Raw genomic sequence first — 21,418 nt, forward strand, 5'->3', positions numbered from 1 at the left:
CCGCTGGGTAAAAAAAATGGCCACCCGCTGTGTTTAGGGATGGATTCCTCGCTTACCAGGCAGCGAAAATGGCCGCCGTGTGGAGGATCTTCGCTTTAAGGTGAGTTTTTTGCCCATAGGAACGCATTGAAGGGGTTTCAATGCATTCCTATGGGCTTTTAAAAATCGGATAGCGACAAAATAGCTTTGCAGCGATTTTTGCTGCAAGGATTAACGTCGCTATGTGAGCCACCACTGTACTTCTCTAACAGTTAGGAGGTTTTTCCTGTTGCTTTTAGAATGGCAGAATGGTTTCCTATCAGAAAAGAGTTCAGACAAGGAGACGTTTTATCCACTTATCTGTTTGATCTGTACACAGAATATATAATATAGAAAGTCAGACAAGATTCAGATGAAGAAGCAGTGAAAACCGGAGGTAGAAGCATTAATTATTTAAGATATGTTGATGACACCATCTTACTGGTAGAAAGCAGTAATGACTTGAAATGACCTTCAGTGAAAGTGAAAGAAGAAAGCACCAAAGTAGGACTGCAGTTTAACATTAAGACAAAAATCTTGACTAAGGAAGAACTGCACAACTTTAATGTTGACAATGAAAAAGCTGAACTAGTGAAAGATTTTGTATACCTTGGTTCAATCATCAATCCAAATGGAGACTTCAGCCAAGTGAAAAGATGTGTCAAGGCAAATCAAGATCAAGATCACCCACACTCTTACATTCCTGATCACCATGCAGAAGTGTGAAAACTGGACAGTGAAGAAAGCTGACAGAAAAAAATTGTTTGTTTGAAATATGATGGTGATGGAGAGCTTTGTGGATTCTCCGGACTGCCAGAAAAACAAGTGTGTCCTAGATCAATTAAACCTGAAGTATTTGTGGAGGCAAAAATGATGATACTGAGGCTGCTCTGCTTTGGGGACACCACGAGAAGCCCAGATTCTCTGGAAAAGACTACTGTGAAAGGTGGAAGGCATCAGGAAAAGAGGAAGACCAAGTATGAGATGGATTGACTCCTTGAAAGGACCACAGGCTTGAGTTTACAAGAGCTGATCAGAGCTGGTGAGGACAGAATATTCTGGAGATTATTCATTCATTTTTTGTTGTTGTTTAGTCGCTAAGTTGCATCCGACTCTTCGTGACCCAATGGACCACAGCACGCCAGGCCCTCCTGTCTTCCACTGCCTCCCAGAGTTTGGTCATTCATTCATAGGGTCGCCATAAATTGGAGGTGATTTAACACCAAGTAACAACAACATATTACAGACTCCAAGCAAGATCACATCTACTAACTAAAAATTAGACTTACACAGAAGAAAATAGATAAATTACAACAGTAATGCAACATAATTGTTCTTCAATTGTTGGGAGAATAAATTAATTGCAGATAAGATATGTGCATGTAGGTATTTTCAGTTTTTGTGTTATATTTGCCCCTACTGTCTACCAAAAAAATCCAATCTAAAGTTATCCAAAAGCCGTTACACTTTAAAAAATTCTTTCACCATCATCATTATCATCTTAGGGTAATGATCATGGCATTGACACTCTGTTTTAGATATATACTGTATATATATTTGGCCAGTTTGATACACACAATGAGAAAAAGGCTAAAATCAGCAGTCATCCCTTTTCGAAGTTATTAATTTCATCATTTCATTGTCAAAAACTGCAAAACAAGCAAGGATTAATGGCAGCAGGTTGCTATTTAAAACAGGAGATTACAAAAGTCTGCAAAAGAGATAAAGGACTCTTGCTGAGTTTTATGTTATATATGAGTTACCCATATGTACCACTGAGGCTAATTCACTGCTCTGTTTTTACTCACTTGCTAATTTTATCAAGTGTGAGATGTTAGCAATTTCTATGTATGATTTTTAGTGTTATAATCTCCCTTGATAATTTATTTTATCTTTAAAAAGGTTAATATAAATGTAGATTTTATTGTGGCCATTTCTGAACAGTAGGAACCTTAACTTGCTTTGTTTGAAAACATTCCCATAAAACCTCATAAAAATATGAAAACCTTGAGTCTCCAACAGATTTATAGCACAATTATTGTTTTTCATTAAAACACTCCCCCACCCCACCCCTTTGCATGTTAGCATTGCTCTATATTTGGAATATGATACCCAGTTGGCTGTGCTATATAAATGACAAGTAGAAACAGCTCAAGCTTAATTTGTTAGTGTAAGATGCATGCACTTACCAGTTCAGGGGTGCATGTAGCCAAAATTGCTCTGGCTGAAGGACAGGTAATAGGTTTATAATTATTATTTACTAAAAAATTGACTCTGTTCACTCTGCTGTGCATTTTAGTTGAAAAAGTCTTATCCTTTCTAAGACTAGTGACATGGACCACTCAGTTGTTGACTGTTGGAACATTATTTAAACCCTAGCATGCTGTCTATGGTTTGTGTAACTGGGAAGGATTTTTCTCAGCTGAGGTGACAATTTATCTACCCAGCACTAACCATTTGTCCTTTCCAGCCTTTGAATTCAAAGAGAGCCCTGCCTCTCTGCTGAGTGTTTTCCTCCACTCTCTTTCCACAGCTGGAGGCAGTTGTTTGTTGCTGTTGATCTGTTCAGTTGTTTACTAAGTATGAGTGCTGTAGAGAAAGCAGCATATATGTCTGTCATTACAAATAACTGTAAGTAAAGAAATGTTTTTATTATTTCTGCTACAAATGTTTCAGGATGAGTTAATGAGACTTTAAGTGCTGGTTAATGAGAAAGGAGTGGACTGTGGGAAACTTGTAAATAGAGATGGGGATGAATCACCATTTTGGCGATTCGTCCTGCTTCCTGATCTGTCAAAGTTGACAAAGCACGAAGCTCCTCCACATGAACCAACGAAGCATTAATCGATTTGTCACTTTGTCAGGGTTTTTTTTAGACAGCCAGAAGCTGTCTTAAAAAAAAGAAGCTGACCCCCGCACCCCCACAGGCTGCCTCCCTTTCCCCTTCCCCTGTCGCTTCCCTACCTTGGCTGCCGCAGTCTGTGCTGCTGCCACTACTACCACCACCCATGGCAACCTGCACCATGGCAGCCTGTGCAGTCTCCATCCACTGCTGTCCGCTGTTGTGGCCTCCGCAGCTATGGCCTGATGTAAAGGAAACTGGCTGCCCATTGCAAATATGGTGGCTGCAGCTTCTTTTAGGGCAGGGAACCTGCAGCCACCATCTTTGCAAAGGGCAGTCCGGATTCCCTTAAGGGAATTTCCCCAGAAATTCAGGACTCTGCAACACTGACTTCTAAAGTCAAGCAGAGATTCAGACTGGAGGAAAACTCAGTCCACAATCTTATAGAGCCACCACCTAGGCAAAGAATAAGCTCTTTTGTAAATGGTTTTTAATGTCTCTCTTTTTCTCCTTCCTTGTTGCAAAGCCACTGCAATCAGATTTAAGCATTTAGTTGTAGATTTTAGTACTCAGGGGCCAAATCCTTCTGGATATCTGGATATGTATAAAAGAAATCATGAAAGTTGCTGCAGTTAATGGATAAGGTGCTGGTCATATGGAGCTCTAGTGCCTGATCATGTAGGCAAGCAGATACCCACTGCATACCTGTCACCACATCAATTAGCTACAATTAGCCATGGCAACTTCCACAGTTCATCTTATCCAAAAGAACTGTGGCCAATGACAAACTTTTACTGGAGTACATATTGAACAGTGATTTAAACACACACACACACACACACACACACACACACACACACACACACACACACACACATACATATTTATATTACTTTTGTTGCACAAAGCTATTGTTAAAGACCTGACGTGCATAAACAGAGAGATGTTATTTTGATGGAATTTTATTTATGCCTGTTCACTCAGGGGGATTTGAAAATGAAATGGTGACTTTGAAACAGAGGGGTTAAATCAATAGCCATTAAGTGAATGAAGACATTTTAATATATGGAGCAATGTGAGTTAAGATCCTTTTATCATCAAACCAGCTCATACTCTGGACATTTGTTTTGGTCAATCAAAGAGTCAAAGAAAGACAGGTGTCTCTGTCATTTTACAGTGTCTTACATGAATGCAAAGCCAGAATGATTCATGATCAAAAGAAGCAGTATAATCCTATACATGCTTAGAGATTCAATTAATCCAACTGAACTCCAAGGAAACCCTGGTATAAATGTACATAGTAGTCTGTTACTGTAAAACTGGAAGACTTACCATACAACTACCAGATCTTAGCCAATAGTCCTCGGTTTTGCAGGTGGGCATAAACGCTGTGTGTGTACTGTGCAGTTTGCACCCTCATACTTGCCTTCCAACCTTCAACTGACTAGTATTCTGCACACACTACTGTCCTTTATATCCTCAAACGGTATTGCAGTGTAATCCTTTAATAATCCCATAATGAAGGCAGATGCTTAAAATGACAGATTAGTGCTATTGTACTTTGTTGGTGCTGAAAGAGGAGACAATGGAATACTTACTGCAAGGAAGATCTGTAGAGAACTGTGAGCTACTTCTATATACTGGTATTCAAGAACACACCCTGAGACAGTGATGTAGCGATGGTCTTCTGGTGCCCAGTCTGGGGCTGGAGTCACAGATGTCACTGTGCAGCCGGGCCCATTCTCCATCCACCAAGATCGGTGCATTGAGATATTGAAGGTCAATATAAGATCTGTTTCCTGACAAAAAGAAACAGAATACAAATCACTCTAAGGTTGGTAGAATTAGGCAAGACAGCAGAACACTTAGTATTGTACCACGCTCAACACTAACATTCAAACTGGAATATGCACTTGGGATACAGATGTCAGCATTTCAATTGCCACAATCCTTTGAAACAGGCTGACACTTCTATAAAAAGTATAATATGCACGCCATCACAACCACTTCCAGATCTCGACATTTCCCCTCCAGCTTTCCCAGAATGTTTACATATAGACCTATGATTTTCTTAATTCTTTTCTGAAAGCGCTATCCCAAAGTGTTGCGTCTGTCTCCTGTATTTGCATGGACAACAGAGTCTGACAACAGCAGACACATTCAACAGAAAGGCGTACCTAGAAGAAGAGAACCACCACATGTTCTCCATCAGATGCACACAGATACATACAAAGAAAGAAAGAAAAAAAACCCTTCTCTTCTCAGGAATGGTTTTTCAGCACCTAATCTTTACACACACACACACACACACACACACACACACACACACACACACACGTGTGTGTATATATACGTATGTATATATATGTATGTATGCAGGTGTATATATGATGTGTATATATGTATGTATATATGTATATATATCATGTATATATATCGCCACGACAAGGCAGCTCTATATATGTAGAGCTGCCTTGTCATGGTGCAGGGGTTTGAGTAATTCAGAGAAGCTATGGGCTATGCCGTGCAGGGACACCCAAGACGGAGAGGTCATAGTGGAGAGTTTGACTAAACGCGATCCACCTGGAACAGGAACTGGCAAGCCGCTCCAGTATCTTTGCCTAGAAAACTACATGGACAGAAACAAAAGGCTAAAATTTATGATGCTGGAAGATGAGCCCCTCAGGTTGGAAGGTGTCCAACATGTTACTGAGGGAGAGCGGAGGACAAGTACAAGTAGCTCCAGAGCTAATGAAGTCATTGGGCCAAAGCGAAAAGGACGCTCAGCTGCGAACGTGCATGGAAGTGAAAGGAAAGTGTGATGCTACAAAGAAAAATACTACACAGGAACCTGGAATGTAAGATCTATGAACCTTGGTAAGCTTGATGTGGTCAAACAGGAGATGGCAAGAATAAACATTGACATCCTGGGTGTCAGTGAACTAAAATGGACGGGAATGGATGAATTCAATTCAGATGATTATCATATCTATTATTGTGGGCAAGAATCCCGTAGAAGAAATGGAATAGCCCTCATAGTCAACAAAAGAGTGGGAAAAGCTGTAGTGGGATACAATCTCAAAAACGACAGAATGATTTCAATACGAATCCAAGGCAGACCTTTCAACATCACAGTAATCCAAATTTATGGACCAACCACCGATACGTAAGAGGCTGAAATTGACCAATTCTATGAAAACTTACAACACCTTCTAGAATTGACACCAAAGAAAGATTTCTTCTTATTATAGGGGATTGGAATGCTAAAGTAGGGAGCCAAGAGATAAAAGGAACAACAGGGAAGTTTGGCCTTGGAGTTCAAAATGAAACAGAGCAAAGGCTAATAGAGTTTTGTCAAGAGAACAAGCTGGTCATCACAAACACTCTTTTCCAACAACCCAAGAGGCAACTCTACACATGGACATCACCAGATGGGCAATATCGAAATCAGATTGATTATATTCTCTGCAGCCAAAGATGGAGAAGCTCTATACAGTCAGCAAAAACAAGACCTGGAGCTGATTGTGGCTCTGATCATCAGCTTCTTATAGCAAAACCCAAGCTTAAACTGAAGAAAGTAGGAAAAACCACTGGGCTAGTCAGGTATAATTTAAACGAAATCCCTTACGAATACACAGTGGAAGTGAAGAACAGATTTAAGGAACTAGATCTGGTGGACAGAGTGCCTGAAGAACTTTGGATGGAGCCTCATAACATTGTACAGCAGGCAGCAACAAAAACCATCCCAAAGAAAAGGAAATGCAAGAAAGCAAAGTGGCTGTCCAACGAGGCCTTACAAATAGCAGAGAAGAGAAGGGAAACAAAATGCAAGGGAGATAGAGAAAGTTAGAGAACATTGAATGCAGATTTCCAAAGAATACCAAGGAGAGACAAGAGGGCCTTCTTAAATTAACAGTGTAAAGATACAGAGGAAAATAATAGAAAAACCAGAGGACTGTTCAAGAAAATTGGAGATATTAAAGGAATATTTTGTGCAAGGATGGACATGATAAAGGACAAAAATGGTAGGGACCTTACAGATGGAGAAGACATCAAGAAGAGGTGGCAAGAATACACAGAGGAATTATACCAGAAAGATCTGGATGTCCCAGACAACCCAGAGAGTGTTGCTGCTGACCTTGAGCCAGACATCCTGGAGAGTGAAGTCAAGTGGGCCTTAGAAAGCCTGGCTAACAACAAGGCCAGTGGAGGTGATGACATTCCAGTTGAACTATTTAAAATTTTAAAAGATGATGCTATACTCAATATGCCAGCGAGTTTGGAAAACTCAACAGTGGCCAGAGGATTGGAAAAGATCAGTCAACATCCCAATCCCAAAGAGGGGCAGTGCCAAAGAATGCTCCAACAATCACACTCATTTCACATGCTAGCAAGGTTATGCTCAAAATCCTCCAAGGTAGGCTTCAGCAGTATGTGGACTGAGAACTTCCAGAAGTACAAGCTGGATTCCGAAGAGGCAGAGGAACTAGAGACCAAATTGCTAACATGTGCTGGATGATGGAGAAAGCCAGAGAGTTCCAGAAAAACATCTACTTCTGCTTCATTGACTACGCAAAAGCCTTTGACTGTATGGACCACAGCAAACTATGGCAAGTCCTTAAAGAAATGGAAGTGCCTGAGCACTTTATCTACCTCCTGGGAAATCTATATGTGGGACAGGAAACAACAGTTAGAACTGGATATGGAACAACTGATTGTTTCAAAATTGGGAAAGGAGTACAACATGGCTGCAGATTGTCTTCCTAATTATTTAAGTTATATACGAAACACCGGACTGGAGGAATCGCAAGGTGGAATTAAAATTGCCGGAAGAAATAGCAACAACCTCAGATATGCAGATGATACCAATCTGATGGCAGAAAGTGAGGAGGAATTAAAGACCCTCTTAATGAGTGTGAAAGAAGACAGCACAAAAAATGGTTAGCAGCTCAACATCAAAAAAATTAAGATCATGGCCACTGGCCGCTCACCTCCTGGCAAACAGAAGGGGAAGATATGGAGGCAGTGACCGATTTTACCTTCTTGGGTTCCATGATCACTGTAGATGGTGACAGCAGCCATGAAATTAAAAGACATCTGCTTCTTGGGAGGAAACCTCGACAGCATCTTAAAAAGCAGAGAACATCTTGCTGACAAAAGTTCGCATAGTCAAGCTATGGTTTTTCCAGTAGCAATGTATGGAAGTGAGCGCTGGACCTTAAAGAAGGTGGACCGTCAAAGAACTGATGCTTTTGAATTTTGGTGCTGGAGGAGACTCTTGAGAATCCCGTGGACTGCAAAGAGATCAAAACTATCAATTCTGAAGGAAATCAACCCTGAGTGCTCACTGGAAGGACAGATCCTGAAGCTGAGGCTTCAGTACTTTGGCCATCTCATGAGAAGAGAAGACTCTGTGGAAAAGACCCTGATGTTGGAAAGTGTGAAGGCAAGAGGAGAAGGGGACGACAGAGGATGAGATGGTTGGACAGTGTCATCGAAGCTACCAACATGAATTTGACCAAACTCCGGGAGACAGTGGAAGACAGGAAGGCCTGGCATGCTCTGGTCCATGGGGTCACGAAGAGCCGGACACGACTTAATGACTAAACAACAACAACAAATAATTTTTAAAATGTTTAACTTATTATGTTTTTAATTCTATTCTTTCAATATTGTGAGCCGCTTTGGGTCCCCTTATCAGGACATACACAACCTATAAACAAACCAAACAAACAAATATTATCTAAATGATTCTATTATTTTTATTATTAGCAGCAGATCTACAGTTATTTTTTTCATGTGCACAAGAACTTGTGCCCTGTCATTCTGGTGCAAACAGTGTACGTATCTAACAACCGTTTAACACCAATAAAATGCAGTTTGATTACTGAACAGAAACATTAGAATAAAACCAGACAAGTGTAGCAGATAAAACAGTGATGAAATATTTTTTTGATAAATATGCAAGTAACATGTGGGGGGTCAAGGGATTTTCAGCGCAGCAGAAGGCAGGAGCCCAGGTATTGCCCTTGTGACGCTTCATGCCACCTCTCATTCAACTGATCACAAGTTATTTGGAGAGAGGGGAGCGGCAGATGTAACTGAATTCCATTTTTTTTTTTTTTTTGGTTACACACAATATCTAACTAGCAATTGCGACTGTCAACAACCGTACTGTTCAAACTCTGCAAATACATATATGTTCTGGACACAGCTTATGCTATGCTAGTTAGTGACAAAAAGAAAGGTTGATCCTATAGTACCAAAATCGTGGGTTAATCTATCTCTGCTCCCATTGATTAATTTAAAGCCTTAATATTTTTTCAAGACAAAACACCATGTATCACTTATATACCGCTATTTGTAGCACTGGCTGATCACTTTTTAGTGGACTCTAAGAGTGTATACAGTAAAAAAAGGGAGCATCTCCCCTCCTTTGCTGAGTAGCTGCCATATGTTTTCTGTTTTTAACACCTGTGTTTCAAACAGTGCTCAGAAAAACAGCTGCCTTGAAGCTGTAGAACTTAACAGGAAGAGTTGATACATGTTGGGCATGTCAGTGTTGTATTCTTCCCAGCGTCCATGTCGAAGATAAGTTTATAATCCTGATTCAGCAAACTGTTGCTTCCTCTTCAGGACACAGAGTTGCATCTGTGCAAGTTTTGTTTATTGCCTATGAACAAACAGTGAATCTTCTGCAATTCATGGCGATACGTGAAAGCCATGCTAATGAAAATGAGCAAATCAGACTAGAGTTAGCAAATAGCTCAAACATGAGGAGCAGGTGAGTGGATGGAGATGAACTAAAAATGCATTTTGCTTGGCATTGCCATGGTGACAAAAGATCACTGGGGACAAGTTAAGAGTGTGTTTTTTCCAGAGGAAGTACATGGAGTTGGTTGCTCAGAGATACAGCCTAAATCTATACTACTTGTTACAGCAGTTTGATACCACTTTAACTGCCATGGCTCCATCTTAGAGAATCCTGAGGTTTGTAGTTCAGTGAGATATTTTGAATTCTCTGCTAGGGAGATCTAATGCTGTAGCCCTTTATACAAGGCAAGTATATATAGGGCATATAATTATCAGGCAGGTATGTACTGTATATATACACCTCTCTAAAGTAATATGACTGAGCAGACAGATATAATGTAGACATCAGTATAGATATGATGAATATAAATGGCCCTTTCCCCGACACACACACACACACACACACACACACACACACACACACACACACACACACACACACACACACACACACACACACACACACACACACACACACACCCCTATAGTTAATAAAAGTTGCTATATGGATATGGAAGAGATGAGATTAACAGAATACAGTGTAAGATCTATTCACCTTCTATTTAATCTAGTTCAGATAGGAATCTATAATTTGGTCCAAAGGTCTTATAGTACAATCATTTAAACATCTATTCAAAAACATATCTTACTCCGTGGATATAGAATTGTAGTTTTAGTTTCCTTGTAAGAAAAGTGATTAGCCAATTGCTGAGCAATGAAAATAGAATATAAATGATTCTACAGCTGTTACATGGAAGTAAATTTTACGGCTTTGTTATAGCAGTTGCCTGGCTCCTTGGACTTGACATTTGCTTCAGTTAACATGTGAAATATCTTAACAGCCAAGATGGCAAATTGCTTTGTGGCAAGGTTCCGCTTTATAAATATTGTATTAAGAGTTAATAAATAATTGATCCAAGTTACAAGCATATTAAAGATATAACCGTGCTACAGAATGCTTGAGTGGATGGGTCCTCAAACTCTGACATCACCTTGGATGGGTGCGGAACAAAATGTTCAGAATGGAAAATCCCAGGGAATCTTTAGAAAAAGAGAAGGTTGTTTCACTGGCTGCTAAAATCTTAACTATGACAATAATCCAGGGAGAAGCTGACTATAGGAACAGCTGCCTGCAAGAACACTGGAGACTTACAACAATACGTTGAGCCAGTTAGCAGGTTAAAGGAGATGCTATGAAGTCTTCAGAGCAAGTAGCTACCTACAGCTTTCTATGAAAATCTTCCCAGTTGAGGATGATTGTTAAGCCAGACATAGGGCCTGTCCAGATGGGTATACAGATTGTTGTTTGGATCACTGTTGGTACAGTTTGGTGTCAACCAAATTACTGTTGGTTCGGTTTGATATGAAATGGAACAGTGGGCGAAGTTATCAGACGTGACAATCTTTTGACATAATAAATGGGTTGTGACATTAAAAGGGAGAAGAGAGAACCCCCCCTCTATTTTTGTCTTTTTTTTAAAAAATTCCCTAACTGATGTAGTTCAATTCTAATACCATGCTAGCTTGATGCATTGCTCTTTTGATATACTTATTTTATTTAACAAAGGAAATTCAGTGCAGCCAATTGAATATTGACCACAGGAAAAAATGAGGAAAGGGGGCTCTGTTGACTCCATGGGCTCCCCCCTCCCCAAGGCAGCATAACCTCAGCAGAGCCCCAGCTGAGGAGAAAAGGGGGGGATTATCTCCCATCCATCTGCCCAGTGTTTTCCCCTCATGCCACCACTGCTACTGTTATTGCTGCATCCTTACATGTGAAACCAGGTAAGCTTACTCAAGAGTAGAGATGGGGTATTCATATATGAATCTCCCCGCACAGGTGGTGTTAATGATGGTCCATCTCCATGGGGCCGGACAGTCCACTCACCAATCCACCGTGGATGCGGATGGCACAATTCTGCCAATGGCTCTGCAGTGGGCAATCTGCTCACCACTCTTTGACCTTGCAGCAAGGCGTGTCTTCCTGCTTCCTCCCAGAAGACGTGAGTGGATTGTGCGCTGTGGAGCCATTGGTAGAATCACGCTGTCCACGTCTGCGGCGGATTGGGGAGTGGACCGTTTGGCCCCATGGGGCTGGACCCTTGTTAATGCCACCTGTGCAGGGAGATTCGTACATGAATACCCCATCTCTACTCATGAGTAATGTGGGTAAACTTGCTTGTGAGTAAACTGACAATTCAAAGATCTGTATGGAGCCTTCTCCTGGGAGAATAAACATCTCCAGTGTAAACAGAAAGTTTACTCAAATAAAAGATAAAAGAGATTGCACTGAATATAAGGACTTTTTAAGGTGAAGCAATCTGCTTCAAATTCCCTTGTCTGGAAGAGGCCCATAGTAAGTTGTCAATGACTAATTGCAGTGAGTTGGCACATGGAATGCTATAAACATTAAAAATCAAGTTGCGTTTATTAAAATCTAAACTGAGGGATACTAGATGCCTTCCCAGAAGAAGACCATTCTTGTTAGTTGTGGGATAAAGATTATCTATAACTGATCACTTATAGCCCTTGATTCAGTTGTTAGCACATGCCAACATCAGTCTTGGAACTGAATGCAGTCACTTAGAGCTTGTAGATCCCCATGAGGTTTGGCTCCTGGCCTTAAAACTGTGTGCAGCATATAGTTCTTTATACCAAGACATACAGTGGTGCCTTGACTTATGAACGCCCTGACCTACGAACAATTTGACATAAGGACACCTCTGGCCGTAAAATTTTGCTTTGATTTGCTTTGACCTACCAACAGTTAGGAAAAGCCGGCGGAGGAAGGCCAGGTAGGCTCCCAGAGGGCTATGGGGGGGGGCAGTGATTTCGGCCCTGCTGGGCCTGCGCGGGGGTGGAGGAAGGCTGGGATGGGTCTGGGAGGGCAAGGGGGTGGCAGTTTTGGCCCCGGGGGGCCCGGACGGGGTGCAGGAAGTCTGGGAAGGCTCCAGGAGGGCAAGGGGGTGGCGGTTTTGGCCCCACTGGGCCCGCACAGGGGTGCAGGAAGGCTGGGAAAGGTCCGAAGGGTCAAAACCGTGGGCCTGATGTCAGTTACAGAGGCCTCCTGGCAGCGGCAGTGGAAGCCTGGGAGGCTGATGGGGCTTTGGACCAGTAAGGTGCTGCTTTTTAAGAAAGTTTTTGTTTTGTTGGTGGGGGTGATTGAGGGTTGGTGTTGTGTGTTTTTTTTTTTTTTGGTGATTTTTGTTTTTTGTTTTTTGCAGCCCCAGGGGAATTCAGTGGTTTTTTTCTTTTTGTATTTTTTTCTTCAGCCGGAACAGATTAATCAGTTTTCAATGCATTCCTATGGGAAATCGTGCTTTGACCTACAAACGTTTTGACTTACTGCCACCGTTCCAATACGGATTAAGTTTGTAAGTCAAGGCATCACTGTACTACTAAGGAATTAAGCTGTGTTGTTACTGAAGGAGTATCATCTTTCTTGAGATAGAACTGCCATACCACGGTGTTGCAGCATAGCTAGGCTTTACTCCACAGGCCTTGAAAACTTACTATGAAGTTGAATGTGGTCAGGAGCCAAGGTCAAGATAATAACACTGCTTGTCTGATAATCACTAAGGCTTTGATCCCAGTATTTGAGACCAGCAAAACAGAAGGAATATATTGAGCCCAAAGGGCAAACAGAACCAACCGATGAGAAGGAATTTCCATATTCTGTACAATGGGAAAACCCCAGAATTATGAAGTCTTTGAAACAGTTGGCTTTTCTTTTGGAGTGCCAGAAATCTTGCCTCTTGGATTCATGCTGCCATTTCCACACCATGCTGTCTGAGGGCAGCATGTTAAATGTTAAGAGAAGGGCAGGATGTAGGTGGACTCTGAGAGCCTCCTTTGACTGCAGTCTCCATGCTTAGGAGCTAGAGGCTTTTTTTTTTTTTACATTTTATTATTTTTTATAACATACATACCTACAAAAAACCACAAAGAAATACCTACAAAACAATAACACATAAAACTAACAAAACATACAAGACTAACAAAACATACAGGCGGGGAGGTATTTCCCATACCAGCTCATCTATTATATAAATTCTGATTGCAGGAATAATATATCCGTGTGCATCTGCACATGTTATATTCCACATCCCTATTTTGTGTATCTAATTAAGTATATAATATCCTAAATTTATAATAAATTTTGTAAATTCCCTCATCTGCATTACCATCCATCTGACTCTCATCATGAACATTCCTCATTTCCTCTTAAAAATTACTTATCGACCATAATATCCACACAGGCCTGTTCATTCATCGATGATCTCCATTGTTTTATACAGAAAACTATATATCCAATCTTGTCAGTATAATCACTCTTATAGTTCACACATATTTGATATTTCCATATATGTGCCTTAGAACAAAACATCCAATATTATTATTCATCATAATTTCTAAAGTTCATAAGTCACATACGTTTGTCTAACCTTAAATTTCATGTCTGGCCGAATTTGCTTATAATATATTAGTCATGTGGCTTTATATAATTATATATATCTTAAATCAGTTGATTTCTATTATTTATTCAGCAAGTAACTTCCTCCTTTCTGATTTTTATTTATCAGCTCCAGTGTCATCACACCGGGACTGGCTTCTCTAATCTTGTCAATCTTGTCACTATTATAATCACACATATTTAATCTCTCAATATACGTGCCTCACAAACAAAGTGTTTTCCAGTTTTGAAATGCCATCTATAATATTTCTTTAAGATATTTTCTATACGGTTGACTAATTTCATCCCAATGTGATCAGTGGTTTGGTTTTGGAGCAACGTAGTGTGTGATCGTAAATTTCTGCCCTCAGCTTTGCCCATTTCTCCCCATTTACATTCTTTCTTTTCGGAACAGTCTTGATATACATTCTCCCTTCCCCACCCCCCCCTTTCATCTTTTTAAAGCATCTTTTGAAAAGAAGGAATCTTTTTCTTCTCTCTCTCTGACTCTGGTTTCTCTTCAGATCGTATAAATCCTTCGCCTCTCTCTGACGACAGCAGCTGTTCCATGATAGGTCTGTCCTGCTGTGAGGCAATTTCCCTCTCTGACATTAAAGGCTGTTCATTAAGGATCTGGTTAAGTTATTTGTCCTTGCTTTCAATCTTTTCGCGCAGAGCAAAAAAAAGTCATTTTCAAGTCCATTCTGGTCTCCTCAAATTGCGTCTCCAAATGATTATGTTAATTTGACATTCTTGAAGAAGTCCCTTGATATAATCCATTGTGAGTTCCCATGATGATTCTCCCCCTCCTTCCATGTCCGCAGCAGTCAGCAGGTTAATTACTCAGATTTCCCACATGATTTATTAACTAGTCCGCACTTAAAGTCTTACGAGGGGAAACCCCATGGATGTTATTTGATTTACAGACCACCTTGTAACCAGATACAGAGTCACTTAGGTTACTTATGCAGAGTTATTTAGAGTTCCTAAGTCCTGACTTTATACATTTATGAGAAGCCAGTTTCTCCGGGAGTGAGGGTTAAGAGAGAAAAAGAACAAGTTGGTTTCGTTTCTGAGCTGTGGCATAGTAAAGAAAACTCCAATGTTACAGGAATCAACAAAGTTATGCCGCTTGAGATCTTCCTTCGCATCAGCTTTCAAATAGCAGATTTGATCTTTTACTTGCTGTAGCTTAGCAGCAGATAATTAATCTCTGTTCTGAAGTCAGATAATAAATCTCAATACCTCCCCTCTCCGAGCAGCTAACTCACCATCATGGTGACTTCACAAGACAGATTGCGTGTAGGAAGGGAACTCTTCCGAAAAACAGACTGCCATCTGAAATTCGGCGGTTCCAAAGCCCCCACTTGCTACAAGTCCCACTCTCCTGTAGAAACTTGCCCCCCTTTCTCCAGGGGGGGTCCTCTGACTCAAAGTAAACCCAGGGGAATCCAGAGCACTGGAATTTCCCCTGTTCTCACTGCTCGTTGCTCCTCCTCCTTCCAGGAGCTAGAGGCTTTAACTGTCCAGTAATCCAACAGTCAGACCACACAATGAGGCAAAAGTGCATTTCCTGTACAGTGGTGCCTTGCTTAACTATGTTAATTGGTTAAAAAAACCCGTCGCTATGGGAAATCATTGCTAAGCGAAACACGTTTTCCCATAGAGATGCATTGAAAACCGGTTAATTCGTTCCAATGGGAACAGATTGCCGTCCTTAAGTGAAAATCCCCATAGGAAACATCGCTAAGCGAAACAATGTATCCCCCATTGGAATGCATTGAAGCCTATTCAATGTATTTCAATGGTTTTGCGATGTCTGTTTTTGCAATTTTAAGTGTGTCTTAAAAGGTTCAAAAATGGTTTTAAATGCTTGGAATCATTAGTGCACCTTCTAAAACGTGTGCAAACTTAATTTGGCTTTGTTCTGACTCTTCGTTAATTTTTGGTGATTTTTTCCCCCCCACTGAAATGCATAGAACCCGATTTTGACAGCTGTCAAAATCGTGTTCAATGCTTTCCAATGGGGGAGAAAAAACATCGTTAAACGGGGAACATCGTTCAACGGAGCGCAAAATCGCTCCAGAAACCTCATCGCTAAGCGAACACATCGTTAAACAAGCCAATCGCTAAGCGAGGCACCACTGTAATTTCCTGTCTTTTTAGGCATACTACTTTTCCATTCCTATGTGTCTAGGATATTAGACATGCAGGCAAAACCCAGCATTTCCTAATTGACCAAAACCTAAATGAAAACATGTGGATTTGCCAACTGTGGACAGCGACAAGCTCACGGTACAGGAAACACAATTTTTCCCCCTCTTAGGGCAACTCTTGTCTTAATGACACAGTGACCATATTGTGTAGTTAGGCCCTCTGCTTTTTCCATTCTTTTACATTCCAGGATAAGAAATCAAAAGTGTCAGAGGACAGTCTTTCTTTTCTGAGGGAAGGTCCAGAACATCTTCTTGTCACTCAGTCTAAGACTTCTGGTGTCTTAGCTATTTCTGGTTTGGCCATAAAACAGGGGGTTTGTTTTACAAGCTAGGTAGACTTGTTTTCATGAGCAGCTGATGGAAGAATCCCTGGGCTTATAGACGTTGTGGTCCACTGGTTGAGAATTGGGGAGGAGTGGGTGGCCCTCACTGTATTGTTGTGCAAAATAGTATCTGACTAACACAATCTCTCTCTCTTCCTCTCCCTCTCTCTCTCTCTCTGTGTGTGTGTGTGTCTGTGTGTGTGTGAAAGAGAGGAAGATTAAACGTAACAAAATTTCCTTTCTATTATTTTCTAGTTATAAACAGAAAGTTTATTAAAACAACACAGGGCATTTTAATTCCTCCTACCCTCCAGGCACTGCCCAGAGTGATGAAATACTTGCATTACCATGGAAAACTAAAGTCAATGCAAGCTGTAAAATGCAGCCCCACAACAGTCTAACACTGTGAATATGCCATCATCTTCCATTCTGCTTCTGAAGAACAATAGAAGCCCCTATCTCAATATTTTATATCTATTTAAGAAAATAATAATAATCTTGATCCATGGCGTATGGTAAATTCATGACCAAGGACATAGATTATAATAGTTTAAAATTTAAATATGTTATTAAAAATAGTAAGATGCGTTGATCTATAGTATGTCACATTTCCTATCATAGATCTAGATGCTACACATTTTTATTCATGCAAATAGATGAAAGGATAATCATTCTCATCATCATCATCATGATAATTACAACTACTACTTCTGGCGCCACTGAGATACAGCAATGTGATTTAAAGTACAAATTAATTAATTCAAAATAAAGTGCCTTGCTATAACACAGTAACCTTGGTAAGAAAATAAAACTGTAAAGGTTAACATATAAAAATAAGACCACTCTGCTACCACGGTCACTCTGGTGCAAGAGTACAATATCAGAGTATTTGTTTATTTTGTTTTATTTTACTTTTCCTTCAAGGAAATTAGATGACTTTGTGGGTAGGACTGTCAGATCAGTAGCATCCTCCGTCTTGAGACCACAAAGGGTAGGCCCTTGTGATGGCACAGTGTCAGATCTTCATGATGTTGCAGATGTTGGACATGCAGGGATTGAGAGGGAAGATGTAGTTGCATCTAAGCCAGCTGATTGAGGAAATGGGAAATCCACGTGAAAAACAGCTAAATTTCCTAATATGGCAACCCAGAATCATAGGGGAAATACACTTTTTGACAGCTAGACAGGTAGCATAATGCACCTACCAGCTGGATTCCCACTAGAGATTTTGCCCCAGAGAGCCTTACCCACAACACACATGATACACAAGGAATTTTTTCAGGTCCAATGATGCTGTTGAGTCTTTGCAAGGCTCACCACCAGCTCCATGGGGAGCTTCCCTCCCACCCCAGCCAGCACTATTGCTTTCTGTAATCTTTGCTCTTTCTGTAACCTGTAATTAGAGATGGGGATATTCGTATTTGTTATTTCACTTTTTCTTCAAGGAAATTGTGAAATGAATTCATATTCACATCGAAGGATATGAATGTCCCCATACAGCTGGAGTTAATGAGGGCCCAACCCCTAGGACCGGACCATCCACTCACGTGTCAGCCAGCAGCAGCAGCCCCTCTCTTCCTTCCAATTGCTCCGGAGCGCCGCTCGGCTAGCCACTCAGCAGCCTTGCAGGGAGACTCGTCCTTCCTCTGCCAGGAGTGGCTAGCCAACCAGGAAGAGAGCGGTGACCAGGAGCGACTGGAAGAATGAGTGGGGCTGCCGCAGCCAGCGGATATGTGAGTGAATGGTTTGGACCCAGGGACTGGACCCTCATTAACTCCATCTGCACGGGGATATTCATATTTATATACAAATACAAATAACCCCATCTCTACCTGTAATCTGTTTGGCAGCTGAGATGGGTGTATCCAAACTGACTGAGATTTCTATCTAGATAAGTCTTGTTTTTTCACTGGTATGTCAGAACTTCCATTATCTTTACAGTGAATATTCTCAGGAAGATCAGTCTGCACACCAGCTTTTAAGTGACTGAATATATATTTTTAAAAAGAACAAAATGAGCAACAACTATTCAGCCACCAGCTCTTGATTCCTTGAAATGAACTTTAATAAGAATGACTTGTGAAGTAGACAACTAGAAAGAGAACTTTATTTCTGAATGCTGAATTAGTGATTTAAAACTTTATTTAAGAATTTGCCACATGGTAGATTTACTATTCTAATTGTGTTGTCTGTGTCAGCTGCTTAAATTACATTTTCAGTAGCTGATTTGGCCCTGGGAAATGCAGAAATGTGGTTGAACTGTCTCCTAGGGCTTCTTATACTAATTTTTTTTTGTTTGTGTTTAGTGCTACTGCAGAATTAGAGGGAATACTGTGTCAGAGACTTAGAAAATCAATGCCTTTATTACTTTGAATTGGAAAGTTGGTGTACTCAATAAGGCTCTGACTGAGGAAAATGCTATGAAGTGCTTCATTCTTTCATTTCATTCTGAGTTTTAGAATCCTGGGAAACAGTGTGAAATGTGAACTCAAAAGGAGTAGAATTAATACTCTGTTGATGTAATTTAGTAGAATGTAGTGAAATAGATTGCATGGTAAGGATATATGCTTCTCCAGTAAAGGAAGTGTATCACTCCAGACAGGAATGCAAAAACATTATATCTATGAAATTATTGGGAATAAATTATAAACCCTTCTTATGGAATGAAATTGTAAGCAATCTTGCTTGAGCCTCTTCACATTAACATAACTTTTATTTTGTTTTAAAAAACAGGCAGATAATTCACAGCCCTGATTGGAAGTGAGAGCACATCCAATTAAACCTATGTGGGGACGATGGCTGTATATAAGAGGTGGGGTTTCAAGGAGTTCAGTACACCCTTAATTCAACTGAACTTGTAAAAAATATATATATCTTAAAAAAGGGTGTTTTTTTTTTTACTGTTGGAGCAAAAGAGACAACATACAATGTTGTTGGGCTATTATTATTGTTGTTGTTGTTTTATTTATATGCCACATTTCTCCCAAGAATGGATCCAAAGCAGCTTACAACATTAAAACTCACACGATTTTAAAACACAGTCAGTTAAATATTAAAATATAAATTAAACAATATATGATTTAAAATACAATTAAAAGATTAATACATGAAAACATAAAAAGGATTAATATTACCTACTAAAATGGGGTCCAGTCAGCTATAATTTTTCAAAGCCTGGCTGAAGAGATGGGTCTTTAGCTTTTTTCGAAAGAATAATAGGGAAGTGGCCATTCTGATCTCCCGAGGGAGTTGTTTATCCGAAAATATTTGCTTGGATGTAGCTCTAAGAGTTAAATTATACCTTCTCATCACTAGTTACAAAGCTCATATGGCACTCTGCTGTCCTAACACAGAGACCGAGAAAATTCAGTTATCAAATAGGATAAATCAAAACATTCCTCTGAGAACTCCAAAGAGTACTCTAAAATCAATCTTTATTTCCTATTATTGGATAACCCATTCTTGGACCAAGAATTCAATTTTTGAGTTTCTGACCAGAATATGCACCTTACAAAACTGCAATATCCTCTTCCATAAAAATGAGAATGTGCAAAATCTCATTCCTTGGATTAGTGTTTCAAACTCTATAATGGATTGGTCGAAAATTTTCCAGTTTTTGAAGCAGAAGTGCAAATGTGGAAAAATAAATGGTGAATAGTTTCTATTCTATTTATTATTCTTAATATAGTTCCTTTTGTTTCTGTCCATGGAGTTTCCTTGGCAGGAATACTGGAGTGGCTTGCCAGTTTCTGCTCCAGATGGATTGCGTTTAGTCAGAAATCTCCACTATGACTAGGGTTGCCAGATGTCTGGCAAAAGGAGGGCATGTTCTCCTTTTTAGCCTAAAGTCCTGCGTCCGGCAGGCAAAGTTAAAACCTTTAAAATGTCCAGCTATTGTCTACGTGGCCTTCCTTCTCCTCCTCCTCCTCCTCCTCTTTGTCTTACCCAAGGAAAAACAAATGGTTTGGAACTAAGGAGACACTGTAATGAAGAATTATTTTGTAAGGGCGGAAGGGAGCCCATCACGGAATCACAACGTAGTCTTTTTTTTTTTTTACAGGAGGAAGTCTTGTGATTACAGGGTGCCTGTTTCATTTGTTGTCTCCCCGATTGCTAGGAAGGAGGCTGATACCAGTTGCTCAGGTCAGGTAAGAAACGGGGAGGGGCAGAGGCGCTCTTCAGAGTTGGGCTTCCTCCTTCAGCAGCAGCCGTCATGAACCAAAGGAGTGATTCTGAAGAGAAGGGTGTCTTTCAGAGCTTGGGAACCTGTGGCCTTCCAGATGGTGTTGAAATCCAATACCTGCTTTGACAACATTAAAAATCTGCTAACGGGGAGTATAGAGCAACTTCTGGAGTATCTAAGCAGGGAGATTGTACTTTTAAAGGAATATATTTTTGTGCAAGCTGGCAGCCTAATAATTACCAGTTGCTCTATTTCAACTTTGTTGGTGATATAATATTTATTTTTATTTTTTAACATGACTGTTTCTTGGTTGGTTCACTGAGACATTTATTGGCAGCCATTGTAAAAAATTGTAATTTAATCCCGAACGATTCAAGTGAAACATTCAATACGTCCTCCGCTGTCCTCTTTCTATGTTCTCCTTTTGGTACCCATATATTTGGCAACCCTAACTATGACCTGTCCCTCTTGGGTGGCCCTGCACGACATAGACCATAGCTTCTCTGAATTACTCAAGCCCTTTTGCCACGAAAAGGCAGTAATCCATGAAGGAAAGGGAAAAAACCAGAG

The 21,418-nt window shown here is 40.4% G+C and overlaps 1 protein-coding gene across 2 annotated transcripts in view; it reads right to left on the reverse strand.

Moving 5' to 3' along the window:
• Positions 1–21,418, reverse strand: part of NKAIN2 (sodium/potassium transporting ATPase interacting 2) — a 645,401-nt gene that overhangs the window by 129,817 nt on the left and 494,166 nt on the right. For both annotated transcript variants that reach the window (XM_020794094.3, XM_020794097.3), the window contains exon 4: positions 4,459–4,659. In XM_020794094.3, coding sequence (XP_020649753.2) covers positions 4,459–4,659 — 201 coding nt within the window. The remainder of the gene's footprint in view (positions 1–4,458; positions 4,660–21,418) is intronic.

This window comes from Pogona vitticeps, chromosome 1 (assembly GCF_051106095.1).
Source record: "Pogona vitticeps strain Pit_001003342236 chromosome 1, PviZW2.1, whole genome shotgun sequence".
Classification (NCBI taxonomy): Eukaryota; Metazoa; Chordata; class Lepidosauria; order Squamata; family Agamidae; genus Pogona; species Pogona vitticeps.